Source organism: Coregonus clupeaformis, chromosome 3 (genome assembly GCF_020615455.1).
Source record: "Coregonus clupeaformis isolate EN_2021a chromosome 3, ASM2061545v1, whole genome shotgun sequence".
Taxonomy (NCBI): Eukaryota; Metazoa; Chordata; class Actinopteri; order Salmoniformes; family Salmonidae; genus Coregonus; species Coregonus clupeaformis.
In genome coordinates, this window is record NC_059194.1 from 45,351,834 (window position 1) to 45,369,135 (window position 17,302).

The window sequence follows — 17,302 nt, forward strand, 5'->3', positions numbered from 1 at the left end:
CCAAGTCTGAATGGTGCTTGTCCTATGATACAGTTGAAGTCGGAAGTTTACATACACCTTAGCCAAATACATTTAAACTCAGTTTTTCACAATTCCTGACATTTAATCCTAGTAAGAATTCCCTGTCTTAGGTCAGTTAGGATCACCACTTTATTTTAAGAACGTGAAATGTCAGAATAATAGTAGAGAGAATTATTTATTTCAGCTTTTTTTTCTTTCATCACATTCCCAGTGGGTCAGAAGTTTACATACACTCAATTAGTATTTGGTAGCATTGCCTTTAAATTGTTTAACTTGGGTCAAACGTTTCAGGTAGCCTTCCACAAGCTTCCCTCAATAAGTTGGGTGAATTTTGGCCCATTCCTCCTGACAGAGCTGGTGTAACTGAGTCAGGTTTGAAGGCCTCCTTGCTCGCTCACGCTTTTTCAGTTCTGCCCACACATTTTCTATAGGATTGAGGTCAGGGCTTTGTGATGGCCACTCCAATACCTTGACTTTGTTGTCCTTAAGCCATTTTGCCACAACTTTGGAAGTATGCTTGGGGTCATTGTCCATTTGGAAGACCCATTTGCGAGCAAGCTTTAACTTCCTGACTGATGTCTTGAGATGTTGCTTCAATATATCCACATAATTTTCCTTCCTCATGATGCCATCTATTTTGTGAAGTGCACCAGTCCCTCCTGCAGCAAAGCACCCCCACAGCGTGATGCTGCCGCCCCCGTGCTTCATGGTTGGGATGGTGTTCTTCGGCTTGCAAGCTACCCCCTTTTTCCTCCAAACATAACGATGGTCATTATGGCCAAACAGTTTTATTTTTGTTTCATCAGACCAGAGGACATTTCTCAAAAAAGTATGATATTTGTCCCCATGTGCAGTTGCAAACCGTAGTCTGTCTTTTTTATGGCGGTTTTGGAGCAGTGGCTTCTTCCTTGCTGAGCGGCCTTTCAGGTTATGTCGATATAGGACTCATTTTACTGTGGAGATAGATACTTTTGTACCTGTTTCCTCCAGCATCTTCACAAGGTCCTTTGCTGTTGTTCTGGGATTGATTTGCACTTTTCGCACCAAAGTACGTTCATCTCTAGGAGACAGAATGCGTCTCCTTCCTGAGCGGTATGACGGCTGCGTGGTCCCATGGTGTTTATACAGGTACACCTCCAATTGACTCAAATGATGTAAATTAGCCTATCAGGAGCTTCTAAAGCCATTACATCATTTTCTGGAATTTTCCAAGCTGTTTAACGGCACAGTCAACTTAGTGTATGTAAACTTCTGACCCACTGGAATTGTGATACAGTGAATTATAAGTGAAATAATCTCTCTGTAAACAATTGTTGGAAAAATGACTTGTGTCATGCACAAAGTAGATGTCCTAACCGACTTGCCAAAACTATAGTTTGTTAACAAGAAATTTGTGGAGTGGTTGAAAAAATAGTTTTAATGACTCCAACCTAAGTGTATGTAAACTTCCGACTTCAACTGTATGTGACCTATCTTTTAGTTGGACAACTACAACCTAACCCTAAGTTTTCCTGACTTTTTCCACCCCCCACAGCAAGATCTACTGGACGGACTGGGGTAACACTCCTCGTATCGAGTATGCCAACATGGATGGCTCCAACCGGCGCATCATCGCCGACACACACTTGTTCTGGCCCAACGGGCTGACCATCGACTACGCCGGGCACCGCATGTACTGGGTGGACGCCAAGCATCACGTCATAGAAAGAGCTGACCTGGACGGACGGAACCGTAAGGCCGTCATCAGCCAAGGTAAGGATACCAGGGAACCAAACACAGACACACACAGGCCATGTTCGAAATTGTTCTTGCCTACTGCTTAATAAAAGTGTATACTGTGTACTAATCATACACTGTTTAGTAAAAATGTATGCAGTAAGCAACAAATATCAACATTCTCCCAAGGCATCATCTAATGTGCAATTGGTTTGTTACCCGCCATTCATTCACACACACACACACACATCAGACACTCTCCCACACACGCAGACACTAACTTACAGTCACACACACACACACACACACACAGTCCTCTCTCTGCTGGCACCCTGGGTTACCTGTGTTTACGGAAAATCTAAATCTCCACAACTGAAAATCCCCTAAATGAACGTTTGGCCACGAAATGAAACCCCTATCAGCCAGAGAGAGAGAGCGCGTGAGAGAGGGGGAGGAAAAGGAGGGAGGAATTGAGCATAGGTTTGACAAGAGTTCAACTTGGTTTCTGAATGATCACAATGCTGTTATTGTGACGCTGATACACACATATACACGTAAACACACACAGATACACATGCACTCACACATTTCCTCAGTCAGAGAGATATAGTGCACACTACATTTTACATTACATTTTAGTCATTTAGCAGACGCTCTTATCCAGAGGGACTTACAATTACTGCGTTCATCTTAAGATAGCTAAGTGAGACAACAACACTTCACAATCGTATCAAGTACATTTTCCCTCAACAAATTATTTATCAGCAAAGTCAGTGCTAGTAGGGAAAGACAAGCCTTTTTTCTTTTTTGGAGTTTTAAAGAGGTAGGGTTTTTAGACGTTTTCAGAAGATGGGCAGGGACTCCGCTGTCCTGACTTTAGGGGGAAGCTTGTTCCACCATTGGGGTGCCAGGACAGAGAAGAGCTTTGACTGGGCTGTTAGAGGGCCAAGAGACCAGAGCTGGCGGAACAGAGTGCTCGGGTTGGGATGTAGGGTTTGAGCATAGCCTGAAGGTAAGGAGGGGCATTTCCCCTTGCTGCTCCATAGGCAAGCACCGGGGTGTTGAAAATTATGCAAGCTTCGACTGGAAGCCAGTGGAGTGTGCAGAGGAGCGGGAGGATATGGGAGAACTTAGGAAGGTTAAACTTCAGGCGGGCCGCGGTATTCTGGATAAGTTGCAGGGGTTTGATGGCGCAAGCGGGGAGCCCAGCCAACAGAAAGTTGCTGTAGTCTAGACAGAAGATGACAAGTGCCTGGATTAGGACCTGCTGCACTTCCTGTGTGAGGTAAGGTCGTACTCTACGGATGTTGTAGAGTACGACCTTAACTGAACTAAAAAACATTGTCTAATACATTCATTTTAGGAAGTGGGGGGATTCAACTTCATTTTCAAGTAGATATAGTTTACCCAATAGCAATTACATTTTCATATTAAAAGGGTCAAGTTAGTAATAAGTTTATGAGCAGAACTGCATGGTCAGGACGAGAAGGTTCATTTCCAAAAATTCAAATTGGTCAGAACCATTTGTTTTTGAGACAGGGGTATCACCAACGCTGTGTTTTACTCATTAGGTACAGTATGTTGTAGCTAATTTTCAAATATTCATTATGATACATTACAAACTTTTTAAAAAAAGAAAAAAAATATTATGACTAACCATGGCCATTTGCATGACAATTAATCGTTACCCAAAATTCCATAATCGTCACAGCCGTAGAGAGGAGGGAGTGGAAGTATGATAGGTCCAACTGAAGTTTACTTTTCCTCAATTTTTGCTCAGCTACCCGCAGCCCTCTTCTGTTAATACACAGTGAGTCATTTAGCCACAGAGCGGGAAGGGAGGGTCGAGCCAGCCGGGAAGAAAGGGGACAGTGAGAGTCAATTGATGCGGAAAGGGAGTAAGGTCGAAGAGGCAAAGTTGGGACACAGGAGGGAGAAGGATTTAGCAGAAGGGAGAGAGGATAAGATAGAAGAGGAGAGAGTAGTGGGAGCAAGAGAGCGAAGATTGCGGAGGCACATGAACATCTGGGGAGAGGCTGAGTGGGTAGGGTTGTAGGAAAGATGGAGAGAAAAGGAAACAAAGTAGTGATCAGAGACATGGAGGGGGGTTGCAGTGAGATTAGTAGGTGAACAGCCTCTAAGATGATGTCAAGTGTATTGTCTGCCTTGTGAGTAGGAGGTGACTGGGAAAGGGTGAGGTCAAAAGAGGAAAGGAGTGGAAAGAAAAACATAGAAAGAAATTAATTGAAGTCAGGTGTCGGGAGGTTAAAGTCGCCCAGTACGATGAGAGGTGAGCCATTGTCGGGAAATTTGCTTATCAAGGTGTCAAGCTCATTGAGGAACTCTCCAAGGGCACCTGGTGGGCGAAAGATGACAACAATGTTAGGCTTGAGTGGACAAGTGACAGTGACCACATGGTTTTCAAATGAGGAGATAGACAGGTGAGAGAGGGGGAAAAGAGAAAATCTCCGCTTAGGAGAAATGAGTAGCCCTGTGCCGCCACCGCGAGGACCACATGCTCTCTGACTATGAGAGAACTGCTGGAGTAGCAGTGTTCTCTGGGGTGATCTATGTCTCTGTTAAGGCCAAAAAGTGTAGGGACTGAAGGACAATATACATGTAGGCTGAGATTAACTCAGCCTTATTGACGGCATATCGGCAGTTCCAAACGCTGCCGGAGACTAGGAATTCCACATGGGTTGTGTGTGCAGGGTACACGAAATTATAAGGGTTGCAGCCATGGGGTGGGGAGCGTCTGTAAAACCTACAGGGACAGGAGCGAACAGGGATAGAAAACACACACAGTTGACAAAGCTACAAAAGAGCAAAAGGAAATCATCTGAAAATAACTAGGTAAGATATTTACATTTGAAGTCGTAAGTTTACATACACTTAGGTTGGAGTCATTAAAACTCGTTTTTCAACCACTCCACAAATGTCTTGTTAACAAACTATAGTTTTGGCAAGTCGGTTAGGACATCTATTTTGTGCGTGACACAAGTAATTTTTCCAACAATTGTTTACAGACAGATTATTTCACTTATAATTCACTGTATCAAAATTCCAGTGGGTCAGAAGTTTACATACGCTAAGTTGACTGTGCCTTTAAACAGCTTGGAAAATTCCAGAAAATGATTTGTCATGGCTTTAGAAGCTTCTGATAGGCTAATTGACATCATTTGAGTCAATTTGAGGTGTACCTGTGGATGTATTTCAAGGCCTACCTTCAAACTCAGTGCCTCTGCTTGACATCATGGGAAAATCATAAGAAATCAGCCAAGACAGAAAAAACTAATTGTAGACCTCCACAAGTCTGGTTCATCCTTGGGAGCAATTTTCAAACGCCTGAAGGTACCACGTTCATCTGTACAAACAATAGTACGCAAGTGTAAACACCATGGGACCACGCAGCCGTCATACCGCTCAGGAAGGAGACGCGTTCTGTCTCCTAGAGATGAACGTACTTTGGTGCGAAAAGTGAAAATCAATCCCAGAACCACAGCAAAGGACCTTGTGAAGATGCTGGAGGAAACAGGTACAAAAGTATCTATATCCACAGTAAAACGAGTCCTAAATCGACATAACCTGAAAGGCCGCTCAGCAAGAAAGAAGCCACTGCTCCAAAACCGCCATAAAAAAGCCAGACTACGGTTTGCAACTGCAAATGGGGACAAATATCGTACTTTTTTGAGAAATGTCCTCTGGTTTGATGAAACTAAAATAGAACTGTTTGGCCATAATGACCATCGTTATGTTTGGAGGAAAAAGGGGGACTTGCAAGCCGAAGAACACCATCCCAACCGTGAAGCACGGGGGTGGCAGCATCACGCTCTGGGGGTGCTTTGTTGCAGGAGGGACTGGTGCACTTCACAAAATAGATGGCATCATGAGGAAGGAACATTATGTGGATATATTGAAGCAACATCTCAAGACATCAGTCAGGAAGTTAAAGCTTGATCGCAAATGGGTCTTCCAAATGGAGAATGACCCCAAGCATACTTCCAAAGTTGTGGCAAAATGGCTTAAGGATAACAAAATCAAGGTATTGGAGTGGCCATCACAAAGCCCTGACCTCAATCCTGTAGAAAATGTGTGGGCAGAACTGAAAAAGTGTGTGCGAGCAAGGAGGCCTACAAACCTGACTCAGTTACACCAGCTCTGTCAGGAGGAATGGGCCAAAATTCACCCAGCTTATTGTGGTAAGCTTGTGGAAGGCTACCCGAAACGTTTGACCCAAGTTAAACCATTTAAAGGCAATGCTACCAAATACTAATTGAGTGTATGTAAACTTCTGACCCACTGGGAATGTGATTAAATAAATAAAAGCTGAAATAAATCATTCTCTCTACTACTATTCTGACATTTCACATTCTTAAAATAAAGTGGTGATCCTAACTGACAGGGAATTTTTACTAGGATTAAATGTCAGGAATTGTGAAAAACTGAGTTTAAATGTATTTGGCTAAGGTGTATGTAAACTTCCGACTTCAACTGTATGTGTGAGAGTGGTGTGAACTTATTCTCTTTCCTTCCTCGAACAACTCGACAGAACAACTCGGCAGAACGTCTTTATTTCGGCGACAGTCATGGTTTTGTTGACAAAACAGGGGAGACTGAAGTACTAGCACTAATTGCCTAGCCAAGGTGATAGACACACCTACCTGCACTGATTGCTGATTGCGTGTCAGAGGCAAAGAAAACACCCCCTACTATACAACACGCCCACAAATTAGCAAGACTGTTACACAAATAGACCTGAAACTAATCTAAGTCCACAACGACAGTCACAAGTAATGTAAGTCACAAGTACTACATATAATGCTGTTCACCACTGTAAAACCTCAAGAGTGGGAGGAGGAGTGTCCATTTTTGTTCATAAACGTTATCAATTCTTTGTAAGAGAGGACCTCGCACTTGCATCTGATAACATGTTGAATCTCTTCATTTTTTGGTGGTAATTGGATGCATCTATCAGCCACTCGATTCTGACATTGGGAGTTTTATTGATATCCTTGCATCAACCTTGGATTTGATTAATAATGAAGGTAACATTTGTTTTGTATTGGGTGATTATAACATGAACTTATTTAAAAGTGAGAACCACTCACTGACATCTGACTTTTTGAATACTTTATACTCCAGCTATTTTAATCGCTCATCTATAAGCCTACAAGAGTTACCAGTTCATCTGCCACCCTTATCGATAATATTTTTCCAAATTATTTGAAAAATGTGGCTAAAACAGGTATACTTTATACTGACATTTCTGACCACTTCCAATTTTCCACTTCGCTTTGGCAGCTGGAAATGAACCGATGGGAATGATTAGTAGCATTAAGGGTAGAATATTTAACTAAAGTAATTGTGAGCGCTTTAAGATGTTGATTGATGATATTTAATGGGAAAATGTTTATAATCAGGGAGAGCAGGAGATTGTTTCTGGAAACCTCGGTTTACAACCGGTCTCGAAAAATTGTCAGTTAAAGAAACTAGTTGTATAAAAAGTTTCTCACACATCCCTCTCCCCTGAATTCTGCAACTTACAAAAAGTATACGGTTGAATAAGAAAAAGGCATCTACAACTATCCCATCTCAATTTATTGTTGAAAATAAGACCTATAGTGATCCTGATGTTATTTCATGTGCATTTAATAACTTTTTTGTGAATGTGGGTTCCTCTCTGTCAAAGAAAATAGAGAAAACTGATGGAGATCCCTTGGAATACATTGTGACATTTCCCTTCTCTGCTTCAGTTTGATCCTCCTGATGTAATGGAGGTGATGGACGTAATTGGTAACTTAAAGGTATCAGCAGCAGGTCATGATGAGATTGTTGCCTCTTTGGTGAAATCAGTGTCTTCCTCGATTACTGAGCCTCTAATGTATATCTTCACCAAATCAATGCAAACTTGTATTGTTCCTAAAGATGAGAAAATTGCCAAAGTTATCCCCCTCTATAAATCTGGGGATCCCAGATCTTTTACAAATTATTGCCCAATATCTGTACTACCATGATTTTCTAAAATCCTAGAAAAATGTGTGTATAAGAGAATGTTGAATAATTTAAATCAACACTGTATTCTATATGAGCACTAATATGGTTTTCGTTAAAAACTACTCCACAGATATGGCTCTTTTGAAACTTGTGGATAAAATCTTTACAGCCCTGAACAACAATGAATACGCTCTCGGCATTTCACACGGTTGATCATGAAATATTACTTTATAAATTGCATTATTACGGTTTTCATGATTATACATATAATTGGCTATATAGTTACGTTTATGATAGAGAACAATTTGTTGATGCAAACGGCTGTGCATCTACCAGGGCCAAAATATCCTGTGGCGTGCCAAAGGGTTCGATAATTGGACCTTTGTTATTCCTAATCTATATCAATGACCTTGCTGCTGTGTCTTCGTCTGTACTTCCCATTCTCTTTGCTGATGACACCAATTTGATTTTATCACACAATAATTTTGACTTACTAATTAATTACTAACCTCCCGAGTGGCCACTAGAGATCCTGGTTCGAATCCATGCTTTGCTGTAGCCGGCCGCAACCGGGAGACCAATGGGGCGGCGCACAATTGGCCCAGCGTCGTCCAGGGTAGGGGAGGGAATGGCCGGCAGCGAGGTAGCTCAGTTGGTAGAGCATGGCGTTTGCAACGCCAGGGTTGTGGGTTCGATTCCCACGGGGGGCCAGTATGAAAATAAAAAAGAATAATGTATGCGCTAACTGTAAGTCGCTCTGGATAAGAGTGTCTGCTAAATGACGTAAATGTAATGAAGCCACATTTCCTGAATGGTTCCAGATAAACAAATTATCTTTAAATGTTAAAAAATGTTTAAAAATCCAACTTTATTGTATTCACTTGTAAGAATAATTGGTGTGAATTATTAAATTAGTCACATCCACTAGATTCCTCTGAGTTCTAATTGATGAAAAGTTATTCAATTTGTCTGCAGCAAAGTTGTCACGCCCTGACTCAAGGGACTCATATTTGTTGAGTCAGGGTGTGTATTTTCTGTGTTGTGTTGTGTTGTGCTATGTTGATTTTCTATGTTAGATCTAGTATGTGTAGATCTATGTTGGCCGGGGTGGTTCCCAATCAAAGTCAGCTGTAGCTCGTTGTCTCTGATTGGGGACCATACTTAGGCAGCCTTTTGGCACTAGTTAGTCGTGGGATCTTGTTCCGTGTTAAGGTATGTTGTGTTGTGCTGTATCGTTTGTTTATTGTTTTGTCGTTGTGTTTGTTCGTTAATAAACATGTATGCATATCACGCTGCGCCTTGGTCCGTCCCGTCTGTAAGCGATCGTGACAGAAGATCCCACCAAACGATGACCAAGCAGCGTGCCCAGGAAGAGCGTATAGCGATGTCACAGGTGGGCAAATGGTGGTCATGGGAGGAGATATTCGCGGGGAAAGGGCCATGGGCGAAGGTAAATGCCCAGGCAGGAGAGGAACGACGGCAACATGGAAGCCGGCCGAGGAGGAGGCCCGAGAAGCAGCCCCAAGAAACATTTTTTTGGGGGGGCTAAAGGGGTGGTCGGGGAGCGATAGAGAAGAGCCCCGACCACTGCACCCGGTTGGGTTTCGGATTGGGTCCCTACGACCTTGGGAAGAGGAGTGGGAACAGTACTACACTGAGGAGTTGGAGGATGACGACGACGACGAGTGTCTGTTCCCTAACTCGTGGGGGCTCCCGGAGGAGTCCTCACGGGAAGAGGAGTGCCGACGACGGAGACCCGAGAGGCAACCCCAAGAAAATGTTAGGGGGGGGGCACACGGTGTGGATGACGAGGCAGCAGGAGGCAGTGACAGGGCGGATCTGCAGGTTAGGAGAGGAGGCCACCAGGTTACGGGGGCTATTGGTTCAGAGGGAGCAGGAGTTATTAGGTCAGAGGGAGGAGCTACAGGAGGCTAAAAGGGAGAAGGAAGGTGTAGAGGCACGGCGAGAGGAGCTGGTTAGGCAGCAGAAGGAGCGGGGGTTTATAAAGGAACCCAGTCCCACTCCTCGCACCAAGCAAGTGGTGCGTGTCGCCAGCCCGGCCTGTTCTTTTCCCTCGCACCAAGCCAGTGGTGCGCATCGCCAGCCCGGCCCGGCCTGTTCCTGCCCCTCGCACAAAGCCAGTGGTGCACGTCGCCAGCCCGGCCCGGCCTGTTCCTGCCCCTCGCACCAAGCCAGCTCCACTCCGGAGCCAGAGCAGTCCGCTCCACCGGTGCCTGATCCAGCTCCGGTTAGCTGCTCCACTCCGGAGCCAGAGCAATCCGCTCCACCGGGGTCCAGTCCAGCTCCGGTCAGTGGCTCCACTCCGGAGCCAGAGCAGTCCGCTCCACCAGTGCCTGATCCAGCTCCGGTCAGCGGCTCCACTCCGGAGCCAGAGTAGTTCGATCCACCGTCATCGGGTCCAGCTCCAGTCAGCGGTTCCAGTCCAGACCCAGAAGTCAGCCCCTCTCCAGGTTCGGGGTCTCCCACACCAGGGTCCAGACAGGGCTTGGTATCGTGGGAGGAAGGAGAGGGGAAGCAGCGCGCCGAGGTCCAGACCAGACCAGGGGCGCAACAGGGAGGTGGAGAGTAAGTGGTGGTCACGCCCGGAGCTGGATCCGCCTCCTAGGCGGCATGCCCACCCGGCCCCTACCCTGTTATGTTTATTTGGCGCGGTCGGAGTCCGCACCTTTGGGGGTACTGTCACGCCCTGACTCTGGGGACTCCTATTTGTTGAGTCAGGGTGTGTATATTCTATGTTGTGTTGTTCTATGTTATAGGTTCTATTATGTCTAGATCTATGTTGGCCGGTGTGGTTCCCAATCAGAGGCAGCTGTCGCTTGTTGTCTCTGATTGGGGACCATACTTAGGTAGCCTATTGGCACTAGTTAGTTGTGGGATCTTGTTCCAGTTATGGTATGTTTGTGTGTTACCTTGGACTTCACGTTTCGTTTGTTGTTTTGTCGCGTGTTCATTCGTTTAAATAAACATGTATGCTTATCACGCTGCGCCTTGGTCCGTCCAGTCTATAAACGATCATGACAAAAGTGATGAAATCTGTTGATATCATCAGAAAGATTAGTGGTTTGGTTCATCAGGCTTGCTTCCTAACTCTATACTATAGCTTAATTTACCCATATCTCATTTACTGTAATATTGTCTGGGCCAGTACATATGCCTCCTACCCAATGTACCCTCAAATGTTTTTCGGGCACTGAGCAAATTTCAGGTCTGCTGAGCGCAAACTTGATCGAAACTTCCTGCACGCGTTTACTGTGAACACTGAGGTTGTACCCGCTTTGATCATAATGTAGGCCTACCAGAATGGTCTAACATCAAAAACAATGGAGAAAAACGCATCCCATAACATTTTAACATGGAAATAGATGTTCTATCATTCAGCCTATAGTAGCAGCCAATGTGTGGTGTTCAATGCCTACATTCCATGAGACTTTTGGAAAGAAAACATGCAGGGCTTGACATTAACCTGTTTATCCACTTGTCCTTCAGACAAGAAGGTGACTGAAAATGTGTTTGATGGAAGAAACCACTTTACAAAATAAAATGCATTATTATTCCCATACCATTATTACAGAGAATCAGACAAATTATGCTACGCTCTGCCTATTGGCTACTTATCTTATTCAAGACTGTCTCAAAATACAACACTTCCCCTTTAAGACATAAAAAAGCTCTTTACATGACTCGCTTTTCAAAGATGGCTAGAAATGCACACATTTTGTGCTCTTGTTGGAAGCAACCACTCCCCCATTGTTGACTAGAAATTAGCTATAACTGGGCTAATAACTCACTTACTAGCAAAGGATATGAACAAATGTGCACACGTGGCTACATGCAGCTCTCACTTTGATCTCAAAACAAGCGCATCTACTCGTGACCGCTCATACTGTAGCCTAAACACAGTCGAGTTCAAAGTGAATGGCACAGATCCATATATGGCAATGGATATAGGCCTACTGCAGCTTTGCATATAGGCCTACTGCAGCTCTGATTGGTTATGGCACAGTATGAGACTGAGTCTTGCCTGTCAATGCAATAGAATCCTACTCCAATGTGCTCTGCCTACAAGAAAATCTCTTGCACAGTTAGTTTTGCATACTAAATATTGCATAGTTCGTTTTCTTTCGGTATATTACATTGAAAGTGGCTAATATTGTGTTGATTCGATCACAATTCCCACAGTAGAGCGAAATGTTGATAGTGTTAACTAAAGGGGAAAACTGTAGAAAGTTGAGTGAAGTTCAATCTCGTGCTTCTCTGCGCAGGCTCATATTTCTTCTGCGCCCACACACGCTCGCAGCTTAGAGGGAACATTGCTCCTAACTACACAAATTACTAATCATACAAAATAGATTTGCAAGACTAGCCACCTCATCTAATTACCTGGCTCCATCTGCGCCTTTGTTTAAGAAACTCAATATCCTGTCTATTTACGACATCAATGTACGCCAATTATGCACTTTTATCTACAAATACTCATACCTCCCAGACAGTTTACCTAAAGCTTTCAATGGATTCTTCCAGGTTAATTCTGAAATCCATCTATATAACACAAGACAATGCAATAACCTTCATCATTCCCACTGCCACATCTCACATAGTCAATTCTCTATCAGATATAGAGGTACCATACTCTGGAATTCTTATCTTCACATTGCCAAAATATCATCATCCCTCAATAACTTCAAGACTGGGGGTCAGCCTGATGAACCAAACTACTCAGTAATCTCCTCCATATAGCCTAACTCTCACACACTCACATTTTTTCATGATTACTGATCAATTCATTTATGCATTTATAATTAGTAGGTTTTGTTATCTGTTTTAACAAACCTTTTTTATTTTTGAACTTCTGTATTGTATATAGTTTTTTTTGTGGTGTGATTTTCAAATAAGCCAACAACACCTGCACACCTTTTTTTTAATTTAGGGTTTGTTTTCATCTGTATTGTTGTCTATCACTTGTTTTCTTTGGTGCAAATAAATAAATACAAAAATAAATGAGCAATCAGACAGTTCAAACAGGAATGATTAACTAGGCTACTACGTGAAAGACAAAATTAAATGAAATTGCTCTAGCAAGATGATACCTACAGTTACTTGTTGAATCAAAAATCTACTTGCTGCTATTGTAGGAGCTGATATCCTTCCAAACTATAGATGAGGAAAACTAGAGCTGCTCTGTCATACCATGTGGAATTAATCAATGCCATATTTCCATTAAATTGCACACAAAAAACAGCACACTCACATCCACACAGCAACTCACATCCACAAAGCAATGAATGCATAAATCCTGTGACTTGGAACCAAGGGTGTGGGTGTGTGTTTGTGTGTGAGAGAAAGAGAGTGTTTTTGTGAAAGACCGTGGGAGATATGACATTATGACAAGTGCAGATCAGTGTTCTGTGGATCATCACCACTCCCGACACACTTCACTCACCACCCCCCCGGCCTGCTAATTGGAAATCACCCGTTCTGGAAATCAAAGCAGCGCTGGCTTCTGTTTATGGGGAGAGCGGGAGCCGTGAGCTGTGTCCCAAATGGCACCATATTGTCTATATATATATATTTGACCTTTATTTAACTAGGCAAGTCAGTTAAGAACAAATTCTTATTTAAAATAACGGCCTACACCGGCCAAACACGGACGACGCTTGGCCAATTATGCGCCGCCCAATGGGACTCCCAATCACGGCCGGTTGTGATACAGCCTGGAATCGAACCAGGGGGTCTGTAGTGACGCCTCAAGCACTGAGATGCCACTCGGGAGCCCAATATAGGGCACCCTAATCCCCCCATAGGGCTCTGGTCAAAAGTAGAGGACTATTTAGGGAATAAGGTGCGATTTGGGACACACCCATGGGCTTTGCCACAGCCACAATTCCGCTCGGTATTCCAACTGGGCAGAGATAATTCCAGCTCTGCAGTGGCAAATCAGCAGTCGGTGCAGAACACCTGTCGGTCATAACAAAGCGAGACAGGAGTAGAGGTCCTCCTCAGTCTCCATCTAAAAACAGAGGCGATAGATAGGTATGTTCACTTGTTATCACAGCCTGGTCCTGTCTGGCTTAGTATGCAACGCCAAGGATTGTAGGTTCGATTCTCGCTAGGGTCACCCATACAAAAGATGCATGCAGGCATGACTGTAAGTTGCTTTGGTTAAAAGTGTCTACTAAATGGCACATACACTCACCACCCAGTTTATTAGGTACAGTGAGTCAGTGTGGCCTTGGCTTGTTCTATAAAGCAGGCAAGCAGATGGACATCGGGGCTGACCCCATTTAGTCGACTGGTCGATTGTTTTGTCAATAGGCTGTTCGTCGACCAAGATATTTTTAGTCAAGCAGTAGAAAATATATATTATTTTTTTATGGCACACGAGACAACTGTCTGATTTACGCATGTCTCAGTGGACTAATCCATTGCGGAGGCCGAGGGATGCCACACCAGTATCACCAGTAGTATATTTACCGTTAATTCCCATCATTTCTAATCTACAATGTTTGGTTATGGTCATTTCTGTTAATGCATTCAATATATTATTATTACAGTCTTTTACCATTCTCATTGTCTGAGTGGACACGTTGTTTGCGGACTGCACAACCTAGGCTAGAGGAACAAGTTTTTATTTATTTCATTTCATTTCTGAGTTGTCAATTTATTCATTGCATTTTATTTGTAAGGCTCCGGTCACTGTTGAGTAAGGACGTACACCTGATTATGCATAGAGGTAGGCCTAGGCTACCTGGCCTGTGCACAAATGTAGGCCTCTAAATGTGCCCATTTGGGGATCTCATAGTATTTCTGATTGTCTTAACTCACCACCACTGTGGAGCTTCTCAAATGATTTTTTTCTTCACCTCAAACAACAAGTAAACAAAGTCTGTTTTTACATCCATTGAGAATGACAATAGTTCCTCAACGTAGCCTATTTGAAAAATCTTTCCAGCTCTCTTTCGATAACCACTCCACTCTCTACTTGGTGTGAAAGGGGGGAAAAATGTCATGCTCTGATCCGCTGGAAACGTCATAAAATAGGCCTACCTGATTACTTCTTATCCCTTGCGCAAATAGCCTACAGCTGTGTCCAGAGCTCACTGGTGCGGGAAACTCTGAGGGGCCAGAATATTTTATACAATGTTGCAAGTTTTCTAGTGCTAGGTTCAGGCCGGACCAAGTTGATAGTTGGAACAATGTTTCAAGTTCCCTTCAGACAGGCCATGCGTAGCCAATATAGGATTTATAGGATATTTATTTTTATCAGGATGTTTTCTACCTTCAGGCTGCAATGTTTTTATGAGTTATTAGTTGGCAATGGCAATAGAAGTTACTTTTAGAATTTTGATTAACCACATGATAATGATTTTGAGATACGAAGACTTGATTATAAATTAAATGAAACTGTTCCATGAAAATGTGAATATAAAAATCATAACTGGCACGCAGATCGGTAGAAATTGTAAGATAAATTGGCACTCCAAATGGAAAAGGTTACCGACCCCTGGTGTAGCCGTTTACCGGCAACTTCAGGAGCTTAATGGCAGAATCTGCGAAGGCCAGCAGTAGCTGAAGGAGGATGGTCGGGAACAGGTTTTTTTCTTCTGGTTAGGCTATCTTGATATCTGGCTACCTCTTGAGTCATTTGTCTGTCTTAATTATTATATCACATTGTGCTTAATAAAACACCAGACAAGCTCAATAGCCTAGATATACAGTTGAAGTCGGAAGTTTACATACACCTTAGCCAAATACAGTGGGGGAAAAAAGTATTTAGTCAGCCACCAATTGTGAAAGTTCTCCCACTTAAAAAGATGAGAGAGGCCTGTAATTTTTATCATAGGTACACGTAAACTATGACAGACAAAATGAGAAAAAAATATATATATACCCTTTGTTGGCAATGACACAGGTCAAACGTTTTCACACGGTTTTCACACACTGTTGCTGGTATTTTGGCCCATTCCTCCATGCAGATCTCCTCTAGAGCAGTGATGTTTTGGGGCTGTCGCTGGGCAACACAGACTTTCACAGAACTCCCTCCAAAGATTTTCTATGGGGTTGAGATCTGGAGACTGGCTAGGCCACTCCAGGACCTTGAAATGCTTCTTACGAAGCCACTCCTTCGTTGCCCGGGTGGTGTGTTTGGGATCATTGTCATGCTGAAAGACCCAGTCACGTTTCATCTTCAATGCCCTTGCTGATGGAAGGAGGTTTTCACTCAAAATCTCACGATACATGGCCCCATTCATTCTTTCCTTTACACGGATCAGTCGTCCTGGTCCCTTTGCAGAAAAACAGCCCCAAAGCATGATGTTTCCACCCCCATGCTTCACAGTAGGTATGGTGTTCTTTGGATGCAACTCAGCATTCTTTGTCCTCCAAACACGACGAGGTTGAGTTTTTACCAAAAAGTTCTATTTTGGTTTCATCTGACCATATGACATTCTCCCAATCCTCTTCTGGATCATCCAAATGCACTCTAGCAAACTTCAGACGGGCCTGGACATGTACTGGCTTAAGCAGGGGGACACGTCTGGCACTGCAGGATTTGAGTCCCTGGCGGCGTAGTGTGTTACTGATGGTAGGCTTTGTTACTTTGGTCCCAGCTCTCTGCAGGTCATTCACTAGGTCCCCCCGTGTGGTTCTGGGATTTTGCTCACCGTTCTTGTGATCATTTTGACCCCACGGGGTGAGATCTTGCGTGGAGCCCCAGATCGAGGGAGATTATCAGTGGTCTTCCATTTCCTAATAATTGCTCCCACAGTTGATTTCTTCAAACCAAGCTGCTTACCTATTGCAGATTCAGTCTTCCCAGCCTGGTGCAGGTCTACAATTTTGTTTCTGGTGTCCTTTGAAAGCTCTTTGGTCTTGGCCATAGTGGAGTTTGGAGTGTGACTGTTTGAGGTTGTGGACAGGTGTCTTTTATACTGATAACAAGTTCAAACATGTGCCATTAATACAGGTAACGAGTGGAGGACAGAGGAGCCTCTTAAAGACGAAGTTACAGGTCTGTGAGAGCCAGAAATCTTGCTTGTTTGTAGGTGACCAAATACTTATTTTCCACCATAATTTGCAAATAAATTCATTACAAATCCTACAATGTGATTTTCTGGAATTTCTTTTCTCAATTTGTCTGTACCTATGATGAAAATTACAGGCCTCTCTCATCTTTTTAAGTGGGAGAACTTGCACAATTGGTGGCTGACTAAATACTTGTTTTCCCCACTGTACATTTAAACTCAGTTTTTCACAATTCCTGACATTTAATCATAGTAGAAATGCCCTGACTTAGGTCAGTTAGGATCACCACTTTATTTTAAGAATGTGAAATGTCAGAATAATAGTAGAGAGAATTATTTATTTCAGCTTTAATTTCTTTCATCACATTCCCAGTGGGTCAGAAGTTTACATACACTCAATTAGTATTTGGTAGCATTGCCTTTAAATTGTTTAACTTGGGTCAAACGTTTCGGGTAGCCTTCCACAAGCTTCCCACAATAAGTTGGGTGAATTTTGGCCCATTCCTCCTGCCTCCTGACAGAGCTGGTGT

At 43.4% G+C, this 17,302-nt stretch overlaps 1 protein-coding gene across 4 annotated transcripts in view; it reads left to right on the forward strand.

The window, feature by feature from the left end:
• Positions 1–17,302, forward strand: part of LOC121579069 (low-density lipoprotein receptor-related protein 4-like) — a 198,032-nt gene that overhangs the window by 151,456 nt on the left and 29,274 nt on the right. For all 4 annotated transcript variants that reach the window (XM_045208784.1, XM_041893335.2, XM_045208803.1 and 1 more), the window contains exon 14: positions 1,556–1,773. In XM_045208784.1, coding sequence (XP_045064719.1) covers positions 1,556–1,773 — 218 coding nt within the window. The remainder of the gene's footprint in view (positions 1–1,555; positions 1,774–17,302) is intronic.